The following is a 21243-nucleotide window of genomic DNA, read 5'->3' on the forward strand; positions in this document are numbered from 1 at the left end:
TTGCCATTGATCACGATCCTGCCTTCTGCAGAAGGCGTTCCTGCCGTAAAAGGCCCTGGAGGGGTGCCGGCGTCCCTCCTCTTCCCCATCGCATCCTAGGCTGCTGATGGGTGCCTGGTGAATGGGCCAAAACACTGTGCCATGCCATGCCATTGTCTGTCCTAAAGATTGCATACTGTTTTGCCATTTTAACCCATGGAAATACTAGAAAACTTTGGCAAGGGGAAATTACCCAATTTCATAGCTTTAAGTATTTTATAGAAGACACTGACAAGAAACAGTAAAGACTGAAATCCATCATGGTCTATGCGACATTCCAACACATGTGGTCCTTACAGCCAACTTCCCTAGGAAACGGTTCCTGGTTGCATTTTAATTCAATCTGGTACTGGTTTTGGCCGGCTCCCAATGGAGATCCCGTGGCCAGAAGTGGCTAGACCAGGGATGTGGAGGGGATCACATTAGACCAGTCAGGAGGAAAACTCACACAGAAGTCTTAAGATTGGCAACCATCCTCGTGACTCAGGTGGCTGTCCTGTGCCCAAGACAGACAACTTTATATAAGAACAGGAATACAGAGAGGGCATCAAGTTTCTGGGTCTTATTACCATTCCGGCCAGGGTACTGACTTCCAGCCAAAAGGCAGACGTTCTCCTCCCCATAGAGTAGCCACGGGCTAGAGGATTACAGCCTGAGCAATCGACATGCAAGTGTTCCAGTAAGATCATACTCCTTGAAAAGCCCCTGAAATGAGACTAAAGGAAGTAGAGAGAAGTACTCACCAATTTTGCACCGAAGCTCAGAGACCAAATGTAAAGACTCACAGCCCCACGTTTGGGCGCCAAATGGTGAAGTTCTAGAACATAGGTGAGGTTCAGTGGGGTGAGGTCTGGAGCCAATGACCAAGAAAGAATTCTTGAGACATCTTTGGTGCAAAATGGTGGTTTATTAAAGCATGGGGACAGGACCCATGGGCAGGAAGAGCTGCTGCCCCAGGGATGTGAGGAGTGGTCTATTATATACTTGTAAATTGGGGAGGGGATTAGGGATGATGTAAGTCTCTAAAAATTTTGGAAGCAAGGTTTCTAGGACCTTGAGGGGCTAGCTACTGTCTGGGGGAAAAGGTTATTCATTACCAGTAATAAAACCTTTTCATGAGCCCTTTAGATATCTATCAGTGGGCCATATGCTTGGGAATGATTGTCAACATTATCTTGGAGGTTTAGAGATAAAGTTTCCAAAGGAATCATTAGAGTAGACTTACAGGATCCTGGTTGGGGGTAGTTGAGTCCCTAGAGGAGAGTAACTCTTGAGTGTTTTAAGGGCTTGTCAGTGGGTAAAGAAATTTAATAATTTTTCTTCTGCCTCTGTTTCCTACATCTGTACTAACATTTTTACAGATGAGGACACTAAGCCTACTCAGTAAACTTAGAAACTGAAGAATAGATGCCTCCGACAATTTGCCCCCCACCCCCAAAACCCCAAGCTAATTGTCGGGTAAAATAAGCAAGATGTGTTTTGAGGGAGTGGGTGAGTGCAGCAACTCAGGAGGGACTGGCTAGGAATCTGAGCTGCTTGCGGTTGGTTACATTTTCGCTAAACTCAGTTGCCGGTCTCCCTTTGCCCGTTTCCCCACCTGAACGGGGTGGAGTGTGTTAATTTCTCTGCCCTTTTGTCCTGTCCCCGCCCTCCCCAGCTTCGCAGGTGAGAAGCAGAGAGGGGACTAGAAGAGCGCCTTCAAAGCGCAAAGCGACAGTAAAGACTGAGGAGGATTCCTCTGAGCTTGGCGGGTCTAGGGACCACGTGTGGACCGCGGGCTCTGGCGCACCCTGGTGGCCGGGCAGCTCCTGCCTGACTCTGCCAGACCACGTGTGAAGTGGAAGCGGCCATATTTCATCCGGGCAATGGCCATCTTGGTAAGGGAGATATTCTCGACTGAAGTTTTTACCCTCTCCTCATAGTTCGCCAACATCTGAAGCGAGAGAAAGGGAGGGGCTTATAAAATATCCTGTTCTCTAAGAGGAAAAGGAATGGCTGATAACCTCGGCTTGGGTTGGAGGCCAGAGCAGGATTTCCCTTACCAAGAGGGCGACAGGCGCCGGGACGTAATCAGAGCGCGCCTCCGGGAGTTCGGCGCGCAAGCCCCGCGGTGGCGTCACGGATTCGCGACCGGGCCGGCGCTGGGGGAAGGAGGTAGGAGCGGCCGCGGCGCGGGCGGAGCCGGGGTCCGGGGGGGCGGGGTGCAACGCGGCGCGGGGCGGGCGGCGGCGGGGCGGCTAGGCCTGAGAGCACCCCCCACCCCGGAGGGCTGGAGGCGGGGTGCTCACAGACCGGGGCACTTTCGGTGCCCAGTCTAGAGGGCTCTCGCGGGTGGCTGTACCCATTTTCCAGAGCGGGCGACTGAGACCCGGAGGAATTGCGTCCTGTTCGCGGCCAGCCAGCTCCGGTCCTGCCTCTGAGCACTTTCCAGGCTTGGGGGTAACAGAGCTGGGTACGGACGCCCCAGCCTCTTGCAGTGGGGTCAGGGCCGGGGATAGGGACGACGGGCAGGGAGAGCTCAGAAGGGGTAGCAGAAGGGCTTCTGGGAAGAGACTGTTGAACTTCCATCTTCTGTTCTCTCTTTTACTTTGACATCCAATCAACTTGGGTCTTGATTCCCTCCTAAATGCACCCCCCCACCACCATCCAGAGGCACTCCCCGGATTCCTGCCAAAGCTCCCTACATATCTCACTCCTCCAGTTCACCTCCTCAACCAACCCGAGGGCTCTTAGCGCGGATCTGCGCTTCAGGGTTCAAACGCCTTCCGTATCTTCTCATCACCGTGGAATACAGATCCTCTCCTCCCAGCCTGCCTCCCCCACACTTCTGGGGGCTCCGAGCTCCTCACACTTTCAGGTCTTTTCTTAGATACCTCCTTCAGGAAGCCCTTTGACACCCCCTTAGCCCCCAGGCTGGGTCAGAAACCCCCTCTGGGCTTCCCCAGCGCTCTGCAAGTCCCCATCACGGTTCTGTTGGCAAATTGTCACCCTTATCGTCTATCTCCCAGCCAGCCTGGCAGTCACGTCGGTCCTGCCTCTTTCCCCCAGCGTCCCACACATACTAGGTGCTCAGTGCATGTTTACTGACTGACAAAAGTGTGTGTGAGCAAGTATTTACCACCACACAGAGGAGAAAGCCTGTCTGTATTAGTCAGCTCAGGCTGCTATTAAAAAAAAAAAAAAAATACCACAGAGTGGGTGACTTAAACAACAGAAATTTATTTGCTCACGGTTCTGGAGGCTAGGAATCAGAGTGCCGGCCAGTTTGGTTCCTGGTGCAGGCAGTCTTCCTGACTTGGAAGAGAGCAAGCTCTGGTGTCTTTTGCTCTTAGAGGAACACCAGCCCCATTCCATTAGGGCCCCGCCCTTATGACTTCACTTCATCTCTGTCACCTCCTCATTGGCCCTGTCTCCAAAGACAGTTGCACTGAGGGTTAGGGCTTCAACATATTAATATTGAGGGAACACCAACATCTCGTCCCAGTCTGAAGAGAGGATCAAAATTGTCCTGTCAGGCTTTGGGATGAAGTTGAGGTTCTTAAGCAGTGGGCCGTGAGAGGAGAGGACGCTGGGGCCGAATCCCTGTGAGTGAGCGGGATTTTCATAGGAGGAGGGAATGGGGCAGGGTGTATCAGGCGAGGGAACAACAGGAGCAAAGGCTCAGAGGCTGGAGAGGGAGGTGAGTGGGAAGAACAGGGAGGAGCTGAGCTTGGACACAACCCAGGTGTGAAGTAAATACTGAGGGAGCTCTGGAAGTAGACGCTTATTCGTTCATTTGCTCAGAACATTCATTGAGCTCCTGCTGTATAGGGCACTGGGGACGCAGTAGTGACCACGGTAGTCCTTGCCCTCACAGAGCTCCCAGCCTGCTGAGAAAGATGGCCATTTATCAAATAATCACATAAATGAACATAAAACAGCAAGCCAAACAAGTGCCTCAGAGAGAAGTTTGTGGTCTAAGAGAGGGTGTCTCAGGGAGGGCTTCCTGGAGGCAGCAACACCTGAGCTAGGCCCTGAAATTTAAATAGGAGTTAAAACCTGGGTAAAAAGAGGAGTGAGGAGCAGCCAGGTGGCAGGCAGAGGAAGTGCAAAGGCCCTGAAGCGAGAACCTGCTTGGGATGTTTGAAAAATGGCAGGGAGGCTGGTGTGGCTGCCACTCAGAGTGAGTGGAAGGTGGGGGGAGAGTAGGGTGGGGAGTTTCCATAATCTGTAACTTAGACAGTGACTCCCAGTTCTTGGCACTCCCCTGGGGAATCCAGGGTGGGAGTGTTCTGTCAGCTATACTGTAGACATTCAGTAATAAAAGCTTGATTTAGGGGCCAAGGAGTACCTGGGGGAAGTGCGAGATCAGGCTAGTGGACCCCCGTGGCAGCTCATGCATCCTGTCTGGGGAGGGACTGGAATCCACCTCATGTCTCAGCTCAGGGAGCACTTCGGCTGTGATTGCAGAGCCAGGATTCAACCCTGAGTCCTCTGGGTCCTCTGAGGTCCCCGACTTTGCCCTGCTCTGCCCCATGGGGCTCTCTCCTCAGTCTCCGCATGGGCCACCTGGCCAAGGGGTCACCCCTTGATGTGAAGTGGGGGGCCCCAGTGGTCTCAGAAGCTGGGATCCTGGGATGGGGGGTGGTTAGGATCACAGAGTTGGGACTGAGGGTCTGCCACAAGGTCTTTGCATATCCTGTGCCCTCTGCCCAGACGTCCCATCTCTTCATCCTCACAGGGCTGCCTCCTTTAGGTCTCAGCCCTGCTGCCACACACCAGCATTGGGAGAATTCACTCAGACACTGTGTAGAAAGCCCTGAGCCCAGTGTGCACAACGGTGCAAATGGGAGCTGATGTTAAGAGTTTCTAGTGGGGCTGTGAGGTGGGAGCCCTCTGCCCCACAAGTCACACAGCTAGGAGACTAGAATGGGGTGGCCTGGTGGTCCTGAGTCAGAGAGGCCCCCCGTTCTTTCTCCTTCATTCTTGGATGCTGAGCCTGTTTCCCTAAGGGGATGGAGCTGGAGATGTTCAGGGGGAACAAACAACCAGGGACATCAGCCCATTTCCCAGATGAGGAAAATTGAGGCCCAGAGAGCTGAAAGCACGTACCTGGGCCGCACAGCCTTCCCTTCCTCACCTGGAAGTCAGGTTTTGGAGGTGAGACCCTAGACTCAGTGCTAGGCAACCTGGCCAGGTACCTTGACTCCCCCACCTCTGAATGGGAAAAAGGGCAGTTCCCACATTTAAGGCTTTGGAGGCATTCTGTGGAGTTGGTCCTTCCGAAGGGTTGGTGTCTGCCATTTGTGTGCATCACTTCCCCAGCACCCAGCGTGGGACTCACACAGACCAGGGGCCTGCTGGACAGCAGCTTTCCAGTCATCACATGTTGCCAGCTGTGCAAGCCTAGGCTGGGTCATTGGGAGCTGCTCACAGCAACTGCTTACTCGGGTGAGGAGGACTTGGCCTCAGGGCTCTGGGGACTGAGGCCTCATAAGTGGTAACATCGGAGGGGCCACACACAGACTGGCCCCCAGGGGGCCCCAGAATCATGACTCTAAAAGCCAAAAAATGGAAACAACCCAGGTGCCCATCAGTGCTGGATGGATAAACAAAATGTCTGTTTATACGTGGAATATTACTCAGCCATCAAAAGGAATGAAGCTCTCCCGTGCTAAAAAACAGATGAACCTTGCAAACATCACACTGAGTGAAAGAGTGTATGATTCCATGTATATGAAATGTCCCAAAGAGGCAAATTCTTAGAGACAGAAAGCGAGGGGAAGGGAGAGTGACTGCTTGTGGGCGTGGGGTTTCCTTTTTGGGGGGATAGGAATATTCTGGAACTAGATAGAGGTGATGGTTGCACATTGTGAATGTTCTAAATGCCACCAAATTGTGCACTTTAAAAGGGTTCATGGTTTTGTTGTGTGCATTTTACCTCAATAAATTTTTTAAAGATTTTAATTTATTTGAGAGAGATTGCGAGAACAAGTGGGGGAGGGGTAGAGGGAGAAGCTGACTCCCTGCAGAGCGGGGAGCCGGATATGGGACTCTGTCCCCGGACTCCGGGATCATGATCTGTGCTGACGGCTGTCACTTAACCGACTGAGCCACCCAGGCGCCCCTTGATACATTTTTTTTTAAAAAGGAGATCACGAAATCTGAAGCCCTCGTTCTACAGACAAGGCCATCAAGGCTCCAAGGGGATCCTGACTGCAGGTGTTAGTCTGGGGGTACCAAAGGTGGATGCCCCCTACTCACTGTTCCCTGCCCTCCTCCTGCAGCCTGCTGAGGGATGCCCAAGAAGTTCCAGGGTGAGAACACCAAGTCGGCAGCGGCCCGGGCACGGAGGGCTGAGGCCAAGGCAGCAGCTGATGCCAGGAAACAGAAGGAGCTGGAGGATGCCTACTGGAAGGATGAGGACAAACACGTCATGAGGAAGGAACAGCGCAAGGTGGGTCACTCCCAGGCTCCTGCCCTGAGGCTAAAGTGGGCAGTCAACCTGGAAACGCGGTAGAAGGTAGCCGGAGGCCCCTGGGGCTTTGGCTTGAAGGGTGAGGAGACACTGGACATGGAGCAAGGGCAAGGTGGGAGGTGGAGGCAGAGGCTCGTGCAAAGGCCCTGGGGTGGCTAGAACTTGGCATGTTTAGGGAATGGGAAGGCATCCACCGCCCCGTGTGGGCTTACTTTGTCCTTCATGTAATGTCAGGGTTGGGCTAGATTGACACTTCTCACTGTGGAGTGATTCTGCACTCAGAGGACACTTGGCACATCTGGAGACATTTTGGATTGTCACAACCAGTGGGTGGAAGGTGCTACTGGCATCTGGTGGGTGGGGGCCACGCATGCTGCCCAGCACACTTCATGATACTGGACAGCCCCATAGTAAATGATGAGCCAGCCCCACGTCAGCTGTGCCAAGAACTGCTGTAATAGGTCCCCTGGATCCACCCTACTGGCCCCAGGGCTCGCCAGCTCTTCCAGGTGTGTGTAAAAACACAGAAGAGTGCAGGCGTGGCTGTCTGCCCTCTGATGGGTACCTAATTGGTGTCTGGGTTGTGGATCAGGGCTGGTACTGATTTGCTGGGTCCAGTAGGTGGCGCCAGAGACCCATTTATAGCTGTGCTGCCTGTTCCCCTGAGCTGGTCAGAGCTTCTTGTCCAGATTGTTAACAGTGGTAGAAAATAGCGGGGGTGACATGCCATCCCTGCTTGCCCAATTCCTGGTGCACCTGGGCACTTTTGTGAATTTTCCCTATCACCTTCCTGTGCGAGACTGGATCCTGCCTTGTTTTTAGTTGGACATTGGTCACTGGTTCCCTCCTCAGGCCCTGTGCTGCATTGGGTCCATGGAGGTCTTTAAATTTTCTTTTTTACTATCAGTATTTTGACAATATAGGAAAGTCGAGGACCCAAAAGACAAAAAGCATTGTCTGCCAAAGAGCCATGACGCAGAGCGAAAAGCCGGAGAGGTCAGGCTCACTGCGCAGCGGGGAGTCTGTTTCTCCCTCTGCCCCTCCCCCTGCTCGAGCACCCATGATCTCTCTCTCTCAAACTGATAAATAAATAAAATTTATATAAAACAAGTAAAATTTATTTATTTGACAGAGAGAGAGAGCACAAGCAGGGGGAGCAGGAGAGGGAGAAGCAGGATCTCCACTGAGCAGGGAGCCTGATGCGGGGCTCGATCCCAGGATCCTGGGATCATGACCTGAGCTGAAGGCAGACGCTCAACTGACTGAGCCACCCAGGTGCCCCTAAAGCCTCTGATTCTTGATCTCAGTTCAGGTCTTGATCTCAGGATCCCGAGTTCAAGCCCCACATTGAACGTAACTTAAACAACAGCAGCAAACAAAAAGGAAAAAATAAAATCTTTAAAAGAGAAAAGCAAATCCATGCTCACTTAAAGCACTAAAAAGTAACACACCTCCTCCCCTCACATGACACCAAAGACCTTTTTCATTGGATATCCTACCCTGAAGCCCATGTCCTGAGCTAAATAGGGTCCCACAGCCATGTTTCTCCTGGTCCTCAGCCATCAGCCATGGACGGGGCTGTAATTCATCGCACCTCCTGGAAGTCAGCGTTTTGTCTCCACTTGTTCCATATTAAGCAACTGGGCGATGAGCACCTGACTCTCTGGGCTTCATGTCAATTATTCATATACTTGTTCCTTACGGCTCTGGAATATTTTGTGAAGCAGACTTACATCTCCCATCACCAGATACTGCCAACTGCTAATTGCTCTTTTTTAAAAACAGCAAGTGACTTTTTAAAAAAATTTTGCTGAATGTCAGAGTACAAATGCTCTGATTCCCTCCTCAGTCCCATGTCCCTAGAGACTGATGGCGACAAGCCACATGTCTTTCCTGAGTTATTGGAGCCTTTTGGGAATTCATGCATTCATTCAGCGTACTTTTACTAAGCACCTACTGGGTTCTGCGCCTGTCAGAAGGCAGCTGTTCAAAACCCGGACCAGGGACTGCCTCCAGGACAAACCACATAGAAGATGAGAAACAGGAATTTGTGGGACACAGGAAAAAGCCATGGGGTGGAAGGGCCCAATAGAGAGCCAGGAACTCAGGAGGAGCCAGAGGAAGCAGGGAAGGAGGCTACAATGGTGCGCTGGGAGGCAGAGCAGCCAGTGCCAAGGTCAAGGCAGGACTGAATGAACACGGGCTGTATGAGCACCATGCTGGGGTCAGGGGCCTTGGGAGGACATTATCTCTGATTGATGGTTAAACTGAGGATCAAAGCACACTGGCCTGGCCTGAGAGGGCTGGACACAGGTGTGAGAGCCTCCCACCTTTTTTTTAAAGATTATTTCTTTATTTGACAGAGAGCAGAAGCAGGGGAGCAGCAGCAGAGGGAGAAGCAGGCTCCCTGCTGAGCAGGGAGCCTGATGTGGGGCTTGAACCTAGGATCCTGGGATCATGACCAGAACCAAAGGCAGATGCTTAATCGACCGAACCACCCAGGCAGCCCCAAGGGAGCACCTAACCTTTAACCTCTCCCCCACTTTCCTACTGGATAGGCAGGGTAGAGGTCAGAGGCCCAGGGGGTATCCTCAGGCATATGGAGTCATCTTCTGGGACACTTAGTCCGACTATAGGAGTGTCACAGAGGGCGCTGAAGGAGTGGGGACCATCCTCAAGGCATGGAAATCAGGTGGCAGAGTTGCAGGCAGAGGATAGGCAAGTGGGTATGTAGGCTGCAGGGCCCTGTGGGGGTGCAAGTGGGAGGTGGCAGAATGTTCCAAGCCTATGGCTGCCCTGCATTATAAATGAACCAGAACATGGCTCTGCCCCTAGAGTAGTTGAGGGGCAGCAGCCAAGGGCAAGTCCTGTAGGCCAGATGGCATCAAGGTCTCCCTGGGGAGCAAAGGTGGAACCAGTCCCTTGTGACACTGGGCTGGGGACACTGTCCTAAGGGCAGAACCCCCTGCTCCAGCCAACAAGTGTGTTCAGACCCTCCCTGGCTCCTGTCGCCTCCCCACCTCTCCTCCTCCCACATTTCCCCTCCCTGCTCCAGCCACAACACCCTCTAGGAGGTTCCTGCTTCATGGCCTTTGCACCTGCATTCCCACAGCCAAGGACGCTCCTGTCCTCCAGTTAGCTCCTTGCTGGCTCCTCCTCCGGCCCAGGTGTCACTTTTCCTTCAAGAACCACCCACCCACCTGCCGTGGCCAGGGTTCCCTGTTGTTCCCAGAGTCACGTAGGCTGGGAGCCCTCAGGTAGTCCCGTGGGGCCCCAGCTGTGTCCCCCGTGCATAGCACACAGTGTCTAGCACATAGCAGGGCCTCGGTCCACCTGTGCCAGTGGGGGGGTCGACTCCTGATACCCCCCCCCCCCCAGGAGGAGAAGGAGAAGCGTCGCCTGGAGCAGCTTGAGCGCAAGAAGGAGACACAGCGCCTGCTGGAGGAGGAGGACTCTAAGCTCAAGGGCGGCAAGGCCCCCCGTGCGTCTGCGCCCAGCAAGGTCACCCGGGCCCAGATCGAGGAGACACTCCGCCGAGACCACCAGCACAAAGAAGCCCCGGACCCAGGTGGGCTCTGGAGCTGCCTTTTTACCCAGTAAAGGACAGGCTGCGGGGCTGCCCCTGGCTGAGTCTAGCGCCCCTTCCTCAGCCCCAGAGAAGCTGCCTGGGCTGTAGTGAAGCATGGGTGGGCAGCGGCCTGGCGGGTCTGGCTTTGAGCACGGGGAGCATGGGCACGCACAGGCTGCATTTGCTTGCTTTGCACCTGAGCTGGCTTGTGCCCCAGGGGGTCCTCAGGGCATTAATGAGGTGCCTTGAGGCTGAGGAAACACCAGCCGTGAGTCGGGCACCTCTTGTGTGCCCAGCTTCAGGCTAGGTAAGAGGACAGCGTGCCCTGGGCAGGGGGCAGGGAGGGCCAGAGGGCTCCTCCATCCTTCTGTGCCCGCCAGCCTCCTCTCCTCTCCCCTCTCTTCCCCCACTGTGTTTCTGTCATCTCTCTGGAATCTTGCATCCCTGCTTATCTCTCTCTGTCTCTGTGTATGTCTCTGTCACTTGGCTGCCTCCCACCCTCAGTCGAGAAAGCCAAGAGCCACTTGGAGGTGCCGCTGGAGGAGAATGTGAACCGCCGCGTGCTGGAGGAGGGCAGCGTGGAAGCACGCACCATTGAGGATGCCATTGCCGTACTCAGGTAATGGGCGGGGCTTGGGCACAGGGCGGGGCTACGCGTCGGGGCGGGGCCGCCCCCATAGGCCCGTCCCTTAACGCCCTTGTCCACTCCTAGCGTGGCAGAAGAGGCTGCGGACCGGCACCCAGAGCGCCGCATGCGGGCGGCCTTCACTGCCTTCGAGGAGGCACAGCTGCCGCGGCTCAAACAAGAAAACCCCAACATGCGGCTGTCGCAGCTGAAGCAGCTGCTCAAGAAGGAGTGGCTGCGGTCGCCAGACAACCCCATGAACCAGCGGGCCGTAACCTTCAATGCCCCCAAGTGAGCCCAGAACTGGGGGACCCGCCCCACAGGCGGTCAGGGTCGTGATATCACACGCCCTCCTGCTGGGTCAGCTGCGTGGGTTACAGAGAGGTCCGGGGCTGAGGCGAGTGTCCTGGGGGCTACGTGGCATCATAGGTCATGCCTCCCGCTGGAGAGTCCCCGCTTCGAGTGATGCCCGCCACCCCCTTCCTGCGCCCGCAGAGCCCTGGGAATGATGCCCAATAAAGGCAGTCGGTGAGGCAGAGTGCGCTCTAGGAGTCTCTGTGGACGGCAGGTTGGTGGTGGGGAGAGGAGGGCTGGAATGCCAGGGAGTGCAGGGGTCACAGCCAGAGAAGATCAGGGCCCCCAAATGCCCTCCTGTCGCAGCAAGCCCACTGTCACCTGGGCCTGGCTCTTATGCATTCCCACCTGACTGGGCCACTTGTCCATGGAGGGACCTGTACCACCACCCCCGGAAGCCATGGCTGGGCTGCTGCAGGAGGACTGCTCAGAGAGGTTGAGACGCTGGCTCTGGGTCACAGAGCACTTCAGGACAGGACCAGAGGCATCCTAGAGATGATATAGTTAGCATCCTGAGATTCTGGTTCAAAGTCAGCAGTCCAGGTCACACACATACTGTGCTTGGGGGTCAGGAAATGCTGGCTGCTGTGGTGTTAGTCCGATGTGGGAGGCATCTGGGTCAAGTCCTGGGCAGGCTTCCCAGTGGAGGATATCTCCAGAGCAGGCCTGAGTGGGAGATGAGTCAGATTCCATCGTATAGGCAGGCAAAAGCCCGGAAGCTGGAGCATGCAGGTGGATCTGGGTAGGAATAAGTGTCCCATCAGAGGCCACATGCTTTGGGAAGGGCTGGGTGAGATCTGCACCTGGTTCTGGGTTCCTAGAACTCAGTTGGCCTTGGACAGTTTGAAGAAAGGGAGGGCAGCAGCCAGATGGGCCCACACATGTTAGGGAGGATCTAAGTATTTACCAGGTCACTGCTATGGCTTCCACCCAAGCAATACGCTCCCTGCACCCACAGGGCTTTCCATGTGGCCTCTGGTCCCCATTCCCCCCGAGTTGTGTGGTGTCAGGGCTGGGCCAGAGGGGGCCATGACAGTTTCATGGGGGAGGGCCCTGAAGGATGCGCAGGAATTCTCTACACATACAGGGACAGAAGGGCTGAAGGAACCACCCGTACAAAGGCCTGGATGTCACAACTCTCCTATTCAAGGGAGGGGTGCCATTAATAATTGGGTTCAGCTAAAATGCAGAATGGAAGGTGCCTGAAACGATGGTAGCTGGCATAAAACTAACCAACATATATGGAGCACTGGCTTAGTGTGGAAATCCTGGAGCCAACTCTAAGAATGACCAGATGGCATGTGAGGAATCCAGGAAGTAACCCAGAAGACCCTGTGGGGATTAGGGAAGTGAGGCAGAAGGCCACCAAGAAACATGGTGGGAGGGGGTTCAAGAGGGGGAAGGTGACCACTTAACAGGGATTAGACCAGCTGTGGGAACCATCCCCTGGATGCTGAGCCCTGGTTTAGTACATGGTAATGTTTCACTGAACCCTGGGGACAGCCCCATGAGCGATTTATCCCCATTACAGATGGGAAAACTAAATCACCTGCCTGTGTCACATACCCAAGAAAGCACCCAGGGCTGCGAGAGAGCCATCAGGGGCGGCAGGGGAATCTGGATTGGGGGTTGAGCCCAGAAGTTTCCCCACAAATAGAGGCTTCTTCCTTCTACTTTTGGGGTCTTAGGCCAGGGCCTTAATGGGTCTAAGTCTCAGTTTCCTCTTATATAAAATGGAACTAAAACAGTATCTAACCCTAGGCTATCTGGAGAATCAATGAGACGGTGCCTGGGAAAGCCATTTCCTGAAGGAAGGCTTGGCAAAGGAGCCTCCTGCATGGCCACGTTGAGGTCTTTGTGGCGGGGAATTAGGGAGGACTCGCGAGTAACAGTGATTAACCGGAAGGAAGGTGTCAGCTGAGCGTGCAGGGCCTTGGCCCGGCCTGCCAGGCTGAGGGATGGGAATTCACCTCAGGGCGATGGGGAGCCACGGCGCGTGTGTGAGCAATGTAGGAAGGGTATCAGAGCTGCGTGTGGCAAGCTCACCTGGGGAACTGCAGAGGGACGGCCAGTGGACCAGAGAGGAGGTAAAACTCAGGACAGGAGCTGAGAGGACCGCCTTAGGTCCTCTGACAAAAGCACTACGGTGAGAACCTTTGTTCCCTTTCACGGAAAAGCCCCTTCTTTCTCCGGCCCCGCCCCCGCGGAATCCCAGGCCCGCGCTTGCGCGCGGGCAGCAGGGAATCCCCGGCTCCGCTGCAGTGCGCGGGAGGGGGCGTGAGACGGGAGTTCCGTGCTCTCCAAGCCCTCCCCGCGCGCATTGCCCGCACGACCAGGCGGGGCCATGGGGACGCCGGGCGCACACTGCGCCTGCGCGGGGGTGCTCGCTTCACGCGCTAGGGCTTTCCCGTCGAGCGCGTGGCGGGGAGGGAAAGCCTCGCCGGGGGCGCATGCGTCGATCGCTGCCCGACCCCCGCCCTGTGGGCAAGGGAATCCTCACACGCCGCAGTGCGCACTGGGGGCGGGGTGGGGAAACCGGCTCAAACCAGAGTGGGGTTTGCTGAGGAGGTGGCGCGGGAGGGAGAGCGAGCAGGGTCTTCCGGAGGTTCCCGCTCCGGCCCTCGCCGTCGCCTTGGCAACGGGGCGCGCGGGCCGCAGCGAGGGGGGCGGCGGCCTCAGGGAAGCCGGGCGACTCTGCGCCTGCGTGGAGCTCGGTGCCAGTGGCCGGGGTTCCCCCTCGTGCGCCCCGGGGACCTGCGGTGGGGAGGGGAGGCGGTTCGCAGAGGAGAGGGTGGGTGTCTGGGGAGGAGGTTACTGCGGAGAGAGGGGCTTTGGAGGAGGGGAGGATGGTGAAGGGACGGGGAGGAGGGGTGGGTACCAGAGAAGGTGGGGAAAAGGCGAAGGGCTGTGGAAGATGGGGAGAGGAGTGTCTGAGGAGGAGGAGTGGGCGGATGGGGTAATGTGGGAGTGTGTGGGAGGAGGGGGACAACAAAGGAAGAGAGGAGGGGAGGGGGGAAACTTCAGCAGTTAAGGGACGTGGACAACGTGAGGGGGACAAAGAAAAGCCTAAGAAGGGAACACGTGGGGGGTCTGGAGGAGATGGGAGGGGAGAGGACGGACGCCAATAGGGCTCCTCCTCCTCTCCCCCCTAGCGGACCCCAGTTTCGCTTGGGCAGAAGATCTGGGCCTAGGGTTTCCAGATTTAGAAAAGAAAACTACAGGTTTCCCAGTTAAACTTGACTTTCAGGTAAACAACGAATTTTTTTTTTTTAAAAAAGAAAAATTTTTATCTTTATAAGTATGTCCCATTCCGTGCCCTGTATTTTATTTGGCAGACCTAATATTGATTGGGCACCCCCTTTCTACCCCACTCCCCTGCCTGTCCTTTGAGGCTTTCTGAAAGCTCTTGGATGCCTTTGTCTCTTCCCTCCCTGGCTCCCCATATCTCTGCATGCTGAGTCCCCCCACTTTCCCTGCCATCTCCTACCCTTCTGGCGTTGAACACCAGCCTGAGGTCAGGTCCTGGCCTGGCAGTGAAATGTGCAAAGAAAAGGCACTCACCCCCCACAAGTCCCTTAAACCCTTGGCTGTGGGCCTGGCCCTGCTGAGGCCACAGGTTCTTGCTCATCCCAGCCTCACCTTTTCCCAGAACCCCGTGGCTTTACTCTCAGGAGCCAGGAATCCCCACCCCCTCCTAACTCACTCTCCACCGCTGGGCATTTAAATTTATAGTAGGTGCTCAAACATTTCAGGGTAAATTTATGGAGGCAAGTATTGGGGGGTGGGTATTTGATTTCTCAACACAGCTGTGTTTTCTGTCGCATGGGGGCATATACCCTCTCGGAGCTTTCTACCCTCCAACAAAGCGATTTTCCTTTTATCCTCCCCTTTCATTTCAAAAAGTATAAGAAAACATGATGGAAAAGCTAATATAACAAAGGAAAGGTCACTCCCCTCCCCAGAGCCCATGCCCAGGGCTGCCCCCAGTGTCTCCCCCTCCCGGCAGTTCTCATCTTTGTTCTTCATACGGATTTGCCATCTATTTGCCATTTGAACAGACACTCCTCCGTACTGGCTTCTGCTCAACAGGCCCAGAACTCGGTCCCTGCGGGCCATTTTTCTCATGGCATGTTACTCTGGAAACAGGCTAAGCCATCCCCCGGGGGTGGGGGGGAAGCAACATCTGGGTGTCTGTGTTTTCAGTTTCACTGGAAGGTGACGCCCCTGCAGAAGCAGGGGCTGGATCTTTTGTGCCTTGTCCTAGGGGGTGCTTTCCAGGGTGGTTAGCGGGGCAGTGGTGCCATCTGTCTGTTTGGAGCTGGGTAAGAGTTGGCCCCTCCTCTCATCAGCCAGGCCTGAGTTGCGCCCGGGTGGGGGGTACATTCCCTGGGGGAGGCAGAAGGTGAGGAAGTAACAGAGCACACCAGGAATTGAAGATGGTAAACTAGAGGGGTGTGACTAGAGCAGGAGGTGACCTCAGACCAGGCTCTGAAAGACAGCAGTGGGTGAAGGAAGGGTGATCCTGGGAGGAGGAACAGCAGATGCAAAGGCCCTGAGGCTGGACACATTAAGACAGAGGCTGAGTATGGCCAGAGTGAGGTAGGTGATCAAGGGAAATAGCCCTAGTCTTGGGTCAAAAGGGAATGGGAGCCAGGCCACTCAGGACTTGGAGGGGGAGAATAGGTCTTTAGGTTCAAGGAGGAGGGTGCTAGTTATGTGGACAGGGACATGATTCAGTCACGTAGCTGAGGACAGAATTCTGTAGCTGCGTCATGGAGAAAGGACCCGGGAGACAGTGGACAAGAGCAGCAGCAGGACTGGGTGGGGCATTCTGGGGGTGCCACAGGGCAGTTGTCTGGGTTCAAGGGAGGGGGACTGGTCCTCCCTCCATGAAGCCACCCTGTTACTGCTGGTTCTTTAATCTCCCTCCCTGTGTCCTACCAAGGTAGGGACTTCAGACTCCACCCAGGGGTGGAGAGTTATCCCCACAGAGGTTCTGGGTGAGACCCCTCTTCCAGTTGTGTACCCGCGGTTCGCGGTTCCCCCACCCTTCCCTTTCTCTGCCTCCACAATGCATACCCTAGCGGTCCCCCGCCCCTTTGTTCTCTTTCCCTCCACACACGGTCACGGTCACGCTGGCGGCTCCTTCTGAGAGCATCTCACACACAATGGGAAGGAGGGGGATTCGCTCCCAATGGCCCCCCACCCGGTTCCCCGCGGTCCGCATCCTCCAGCCCCGCCCGCGCCGCGGAATCCCGGCCTCCGGGACCCCACCCGGGGAAGGCATTACCTTTCAGGAGACGCTCCCGGCGGCGTGGGGGGGTGGGGGGGAAGGGAAGGGTTGGAGAGGGAGGGCTATTTTTAGAATGAATGGAAGAAAAGGGGGAAAACAACAACAACAACAAAAAAAGGATGGAGGCTCGTGGAAGCCTTCTGGCTCCCAGAGGAAACCCCCTCAACCCAGGCCGAGGCAGAAGGTGGGTGGGGGTTCAGAGACTGGGTGGGTGGGGCTGCGGGGGGCAGGGGGCGGCGAGGGGGAACTTGGTGGTCTCGGAGGGCACCACTCCTCCTGTGGGGGAGCTGGAGGAGAACAGCAAAATGTAGCGGGCAGCCCCAAAGACCTCTGAGAGCTGGAGGGACCCCAGAAGTGGATGCTGTCCAGTCGCAGGAAAGAAATCGGCTCAGAGAGGGGCCTGAGCTGGGCCAAGGTCGCAGGGGGTGCTGAGTCCTGCGCAGCGCCCCTTCCGTCACCCCTAGTGACCCAAACCCCGGGAGCCGCATTCTTATAATTTGGCAGAGTGACCTTCACAGTCTCGCTGCCCAGGCCCCTGCTGTTCACGTTCAGCAGGGTCCCTGAATCGCGCAGAGAGAGGGGGGACGTCACAGCCCCACAATGACATTAGAGAAGTTTTCTGTGGTTTGTTTTGTGGCCACCCGGGTACCCCTTCCTCCGCGGGACCTTCTAGCCCCAGCAACGTCACCAGCTGCCTGAAGACTCCGGGTTCCCCCTGGACCTCCCAGGCCCCAGAGCCCGCCCAAGCTTGGGGGCTTAATTGCTTTCCTTTCTCTCTCTGGCTTCATTCCTTCCCCAGACGCCGGAGAGCGACCCCCACAGAGAGGCGGGCAGCCGCATTTCTATGATGCTAGGGGGCTGGGTCCTGGCCAGGGGCTCCCCATCTCTGGGTCTCAGTTTCCCCATCTGTAACCTGAACGTCGTGGGCCCGGAGCGGCAGAGGGTCCTCCCAGCTCTTTGAGCGTTCTTTGGGATTGGCTGTTACACCCCTGCGGGGAGGGGATTCCCTCCCCACCCTTTCTGGAGAAGCGTCGTGGAGAGGGGGTCGCCCGGTGGCCGCCGCAGTCCGCCTCTCTCGCTCCCCCGGTAGGCGCCCCTCCCCAGGAGGCGGGGCGGGGCCCAGGTCGGCGGGGAGGGGGTCAGCTCTGCGGCGGCGCGCGCACACCCTCCCTCCCGGCTCACACGCCCTTGCCCGGCCGTGCACTTGTCTTCGCGCTCGGACCAGGCGGCTGGGGCTCCGGCGGCGGCGGCCGTCTCTGGCCGGTGAGTAGGCAGCAGTGGGGCATTGGGGCGGGAGGCGGTTTACAGGGCGGGGGTCCCAGCGGCTCTCCCCTTCTCCTTGGTGGGCGTTTCGGTCAGGGTTTGCCCCGACTTCGGGAATTCAAAGGGGGAGATGTGGGAGGGAGGGAAACCCCTTCCATCCCACATGACCCCCCCCTCCTCCGCCCAACTCCAAGCCCCGAGTCACTCCAGACGCACCCCCACCACCACCGCATACCCCTATGAGGAGGGGGCTACCGCTCGGGAAATTTGAAATGCGGAGACGTCCTCCCACAAAGGTGAAGGTGGAGACAAGGGGACCCTCTGGCGCTTGCAGGGGGGAGGGGTAATGGGGGGGGAGGACCAGCTCGATTGCTCTCTTCCCCTTCCCTGCCCCTCAGTCCTTTCCACCTCCCACTGAGTGTGGTGGGGATTCCCCCGGCCGGCCCACTGCAGAGTGGAGGGGAAACCCCCTCCTCCCCCCCGCCTGCCAGCCTACTGTGCGTGGGAGCTCTTGCTCTGCTCTCCCCTAAAGTCCACCCCCCACCCCTACACCACTGATTGGGATAGGGGCTGAGGCCAGAGAGGGTTAGCATTTACCCAAGGTCATAGCTGGGCAGAGGCAGAGTTGTGTTTGTGGTGGACTCACTAACCCCAGAACTCACCTGGTGGTATCAGTTCTAGGGTCTTCTGCTCCCTGCGCTTAACAGTCAGGGTGGGGCTCGAGGACCCTGTCTGGAAATAGGGAGGGGGGAGTTCCACACTCTCCCCAAGTCTCTCCACCCTGCGGGAGCCCTGGACAGAACTCAGTGGATAAGACCCTCACCTGGCTCCCTCCAGGTTCCCAGGCATCTTGTCCCTCCTAGACCCTTTTCCTTCAGCCTCCTTAGGCTGCCGTAGAGCTCCAAGGTAGTCTGGCTGATGAAGGGAAGATGGGGAGGGGGTCAAGGGGTACTTCCAGAACTCATAGAGTCATCTCCACTCTGACACACTGACCCACTGCGTGACCTTGGGCAATCACCCTGTTCTCCCAGGACAAGAGTCAGATCCAGGGCCCCTCTGACTGGAATAGGCAGCCCCTGAGCTGTCCAGGGGGCCAGTGGCCCCACTCCAGACCTCCAGCAAGAGGAAGGGCAACTGGGACGTCCACTTCAGACTGTTACCCCTTCAGTCCCTTTCTGGGGTCGAGCTCCCTCACCCCTCTCCGCTACAGGGCTCTTCTGTGTCCTCTTTGGCCTGCTCCTCCAAGGTGGGGCCTGGGTACCAAGGGGCTTGGGCAACAGGCCAATACAGAGTGAATTCCTTGAGGGCGCTGCAGACTTCAGGGCAGCTACAGACTGGGTGAGGATTTGGGGGTGGCCAAGAATACAGCTGGTCAAGTCAGGGTTCCCTGTCTCCTTCATCCTCACACCAGCCCGTCCCAGCCTTACCCACCTAGATCTCCCTGTGGTGAATGAACTGGGGAGTGGGGGGAACTGGGGGCAGGGCAGGGAACGGTATTGGGAAAGTCAGATAGAACGTTTAGTGAGCAGTGGTGTCCTGTGGAAGAAAGTGGGGCTTCCAGGGAGGGTGCCTGGTATGGGGTGGAAATATGAGCAGGGGCTCTTTGAGGGACCTGGGCCCAGAAACAAGGCCACACTGGCCAGACAACACCATTAATCTTAAGTTTCCCTAAAACTTACAAGGTAATTCAGCTAGTCAGAAGAGAGATCTATTGTAAAGACTATTGCTGTGAGGGGCTATATGCACCCCCACCGTCCTGGCGCCCTGCCTCTACCCCACACCCCATGTCTGGTCCTTACAGGTTGAGGGGAGAAGAAAGGCAGCTCAGCCCCCTGCCAGCCAAGTGGTAATCCAGCAGGATCAAAGGGGACAGGCCCTTTGGTGGTGCCTCATCAGGGAGACCCCTGCATACCAGGGTGAGTAAATCCAGATTCGGGTGTTTTTTGAGAGTGGTCCAGGAGCTGGGTAGGAGAACTGGTGATCTAAGAAAAAAGTGCCAACCTTTGACATCATACAAACAAAATATAACAAAACAGCTATGCCTTCTAGAGCCCCCAGAGGGTGACTGTCGGTTTTCTCCTCACTGGTGGTGGGGAACCTGCTCAGAGAGGCTGGGTGACCTGCTCTGTGTTATACAACCGGGGGGGAAGGGGCGGTTTGCCCCAGGTTGGAAGGTTCCCCCACCCCTATAGCCTCCACTGCCCAGATTCTGTGGTCTTGCTCCCCGAGACACCTTTTAGGGAGCAGCTCCTTCGCCCTTTCTTTTGCCTGCAAACATTGGCTGACATTCAGGGTCAACAGTGAGCCGTCAGTGGGGATGTGGGGAGAATTGAGGCAAGGTTTCTGGATATGTATGGGCATGTAATCAGTTGACAAACACTGAGCAGGTACTGTGTGCTCTGGACTGGGCACTAGCGATGCAGCAGGGAGGGAGGCTGGCCCAGATCAGCCCTTGTGAGATGTACCCGGAGGAAAATAAAACACAGTGTTGTGTTAGAGAATGACCAGGGCAGAGGGGCCCCTCCAGGGAGGTGACCATGAGCTGACACCCGGAGGAGGAGGAGTCAGCCAGGTGGGAGCTGGGAGAACAGCATACCAGGCAGCAGGAACAGCATGTGCAAAGGTCCTGAGGCAGAAACGAGTTCGACATGTTTGAGAACAGTGAGGAGGCTGCTATAACTGGAACAGATGAGCAAGGAAGAGAGGAGGAAGATGAAGACAAAGGGGTCTGCATGTAGAGGCTGAGGTAGAGTGGACTGCAGAGCCGTGGTGAGCCAAGGAGGGTGTGTGAGCATCGAAGAGACATGGTGGCCTGATTTATGATTTTCAAAAGCCTCTGTAACTACTGTGGAGACCAGGAATGTTGGGGCAGGAGTGGAAGTGGCAGAAGGCCAGAGGGGAGCCCAGGAGGCAACTGGGTAGAGTTGGCTGGGCCGGGACTGTGTAGAGTCAGGGAGAGAGAGAAATGGGCAGATTCTGGGACTGAACTGGGTGGGCCTGGAGAAGGGAGTGTGTGTGGCCAAGTTCCTGCCCAGTGCTGAGGAACTATGAGGAGAGAGGGATTTGTCATGCCCTGGGAAATCTGGGAAAGCGTCCTGGAAGAGATGTTCTTGCTCTTTGAGCTACGTCTAGAAGGGCAAGTAGGCCTTTGGTGCTGTCCATCTGGAGTTATGGTGAGGGTCTAATTGTATGGATGCCACAAGGGCCATGGGGAGCCACGGAGCACTCTGAATCACAAGCAACATGACGAGATTTTAGCAAGGAAAGATGCCTTTGGGGGCGGTACTCGCAGAGACTGGACTAGAGCCAGAGAAGCCAGGAAGACGCTTGAACCATTAAGGTTCTGATCAGGCCGAAAGTCACTAGGAGAATCTAGTGAGTGCTTGTGTACCTAGCACGGTTGAGGGAGATTAGCTGCCTAGCCCCACTCACTGCCCTCAGAGGGCCCCCACTACCCTGCCAAGGGAACCAAGGCTCAGCGAGGGAGGAGCCCTTGGCTGTGACCACTACATGACTTTCCAGGGATGTAGCAAAGGCCTGCAACCTTAACAGAAATGTCTTTCTCTCCCAGTCCTGGAGGCCAGGGCCTGCAATCCCTGGGTGGGCAGGGCCGCGTTCCCTCTGGAGGCCCTAGGGCACGATCT

At 56.2% G+C, this 21243-nt stretch overlaps 1 protein-coding gene across 3 annotated transcripts; it reads left to right on the plus strand.

The window, feature by feature from the left end:
• The first annotated feature begins 2160 nt into the window (after nt 1-2160).
• LOC111144040 (coiled-coil domain containing 124) lies at nt 2161-11227 on the plus strand. 3 transcript variants are annotated; one of them, XM_022498113.1, is made up of 5 exons: nt 2161-2193; nt 6306-6475; nt 9875-10064; nt 10569-10683; nt 10777-11227. In XM_022498113.1, the coding sequence occupies exons 2-5, from the start codon at nt 6317-6319 to the stop codon at nt 10982-10984; spliced, it is 672 nt and encodes a 223-aa protein (XP_022353821.1). In that variant the 5' UTR covers nt 2161-2193; nt 6306-6316; the 3' UTR covers nt 10985-11227. The 3 variants fall into 3 exon arrangements, with proteins under 3 accessions (XP_022353821.1, XP_022353823.1, XP_022353822.1); XM_022498115.1 differs by having other exon boundaries at nt 2166-2193; nt 6203-6475; XM_022498114.1 differs by lacking the exon at nt 2161-2193 and adding an exon at nt 2322-2491.
• The last annotated feature ends 10016 nt before the right edge of the window (nt 11228-21243 follow it).

Source organism: Enhydra lutris, unplaced genomic scaffold (genome assembly GCF_002288905.1).
Source record: "Enhydra lutris kenyoni isolate GAN:26980312 unplaced genomic scaffold, ASM228890v2 scaffoldscaffold10, whole genome shotgun sequence".
Lineage (NCBI taxonomy): Eukaryota > Metazoa > Chordata > Mammalia > Carnivora > Mustelidae > Enhydra > Enhydra lutris.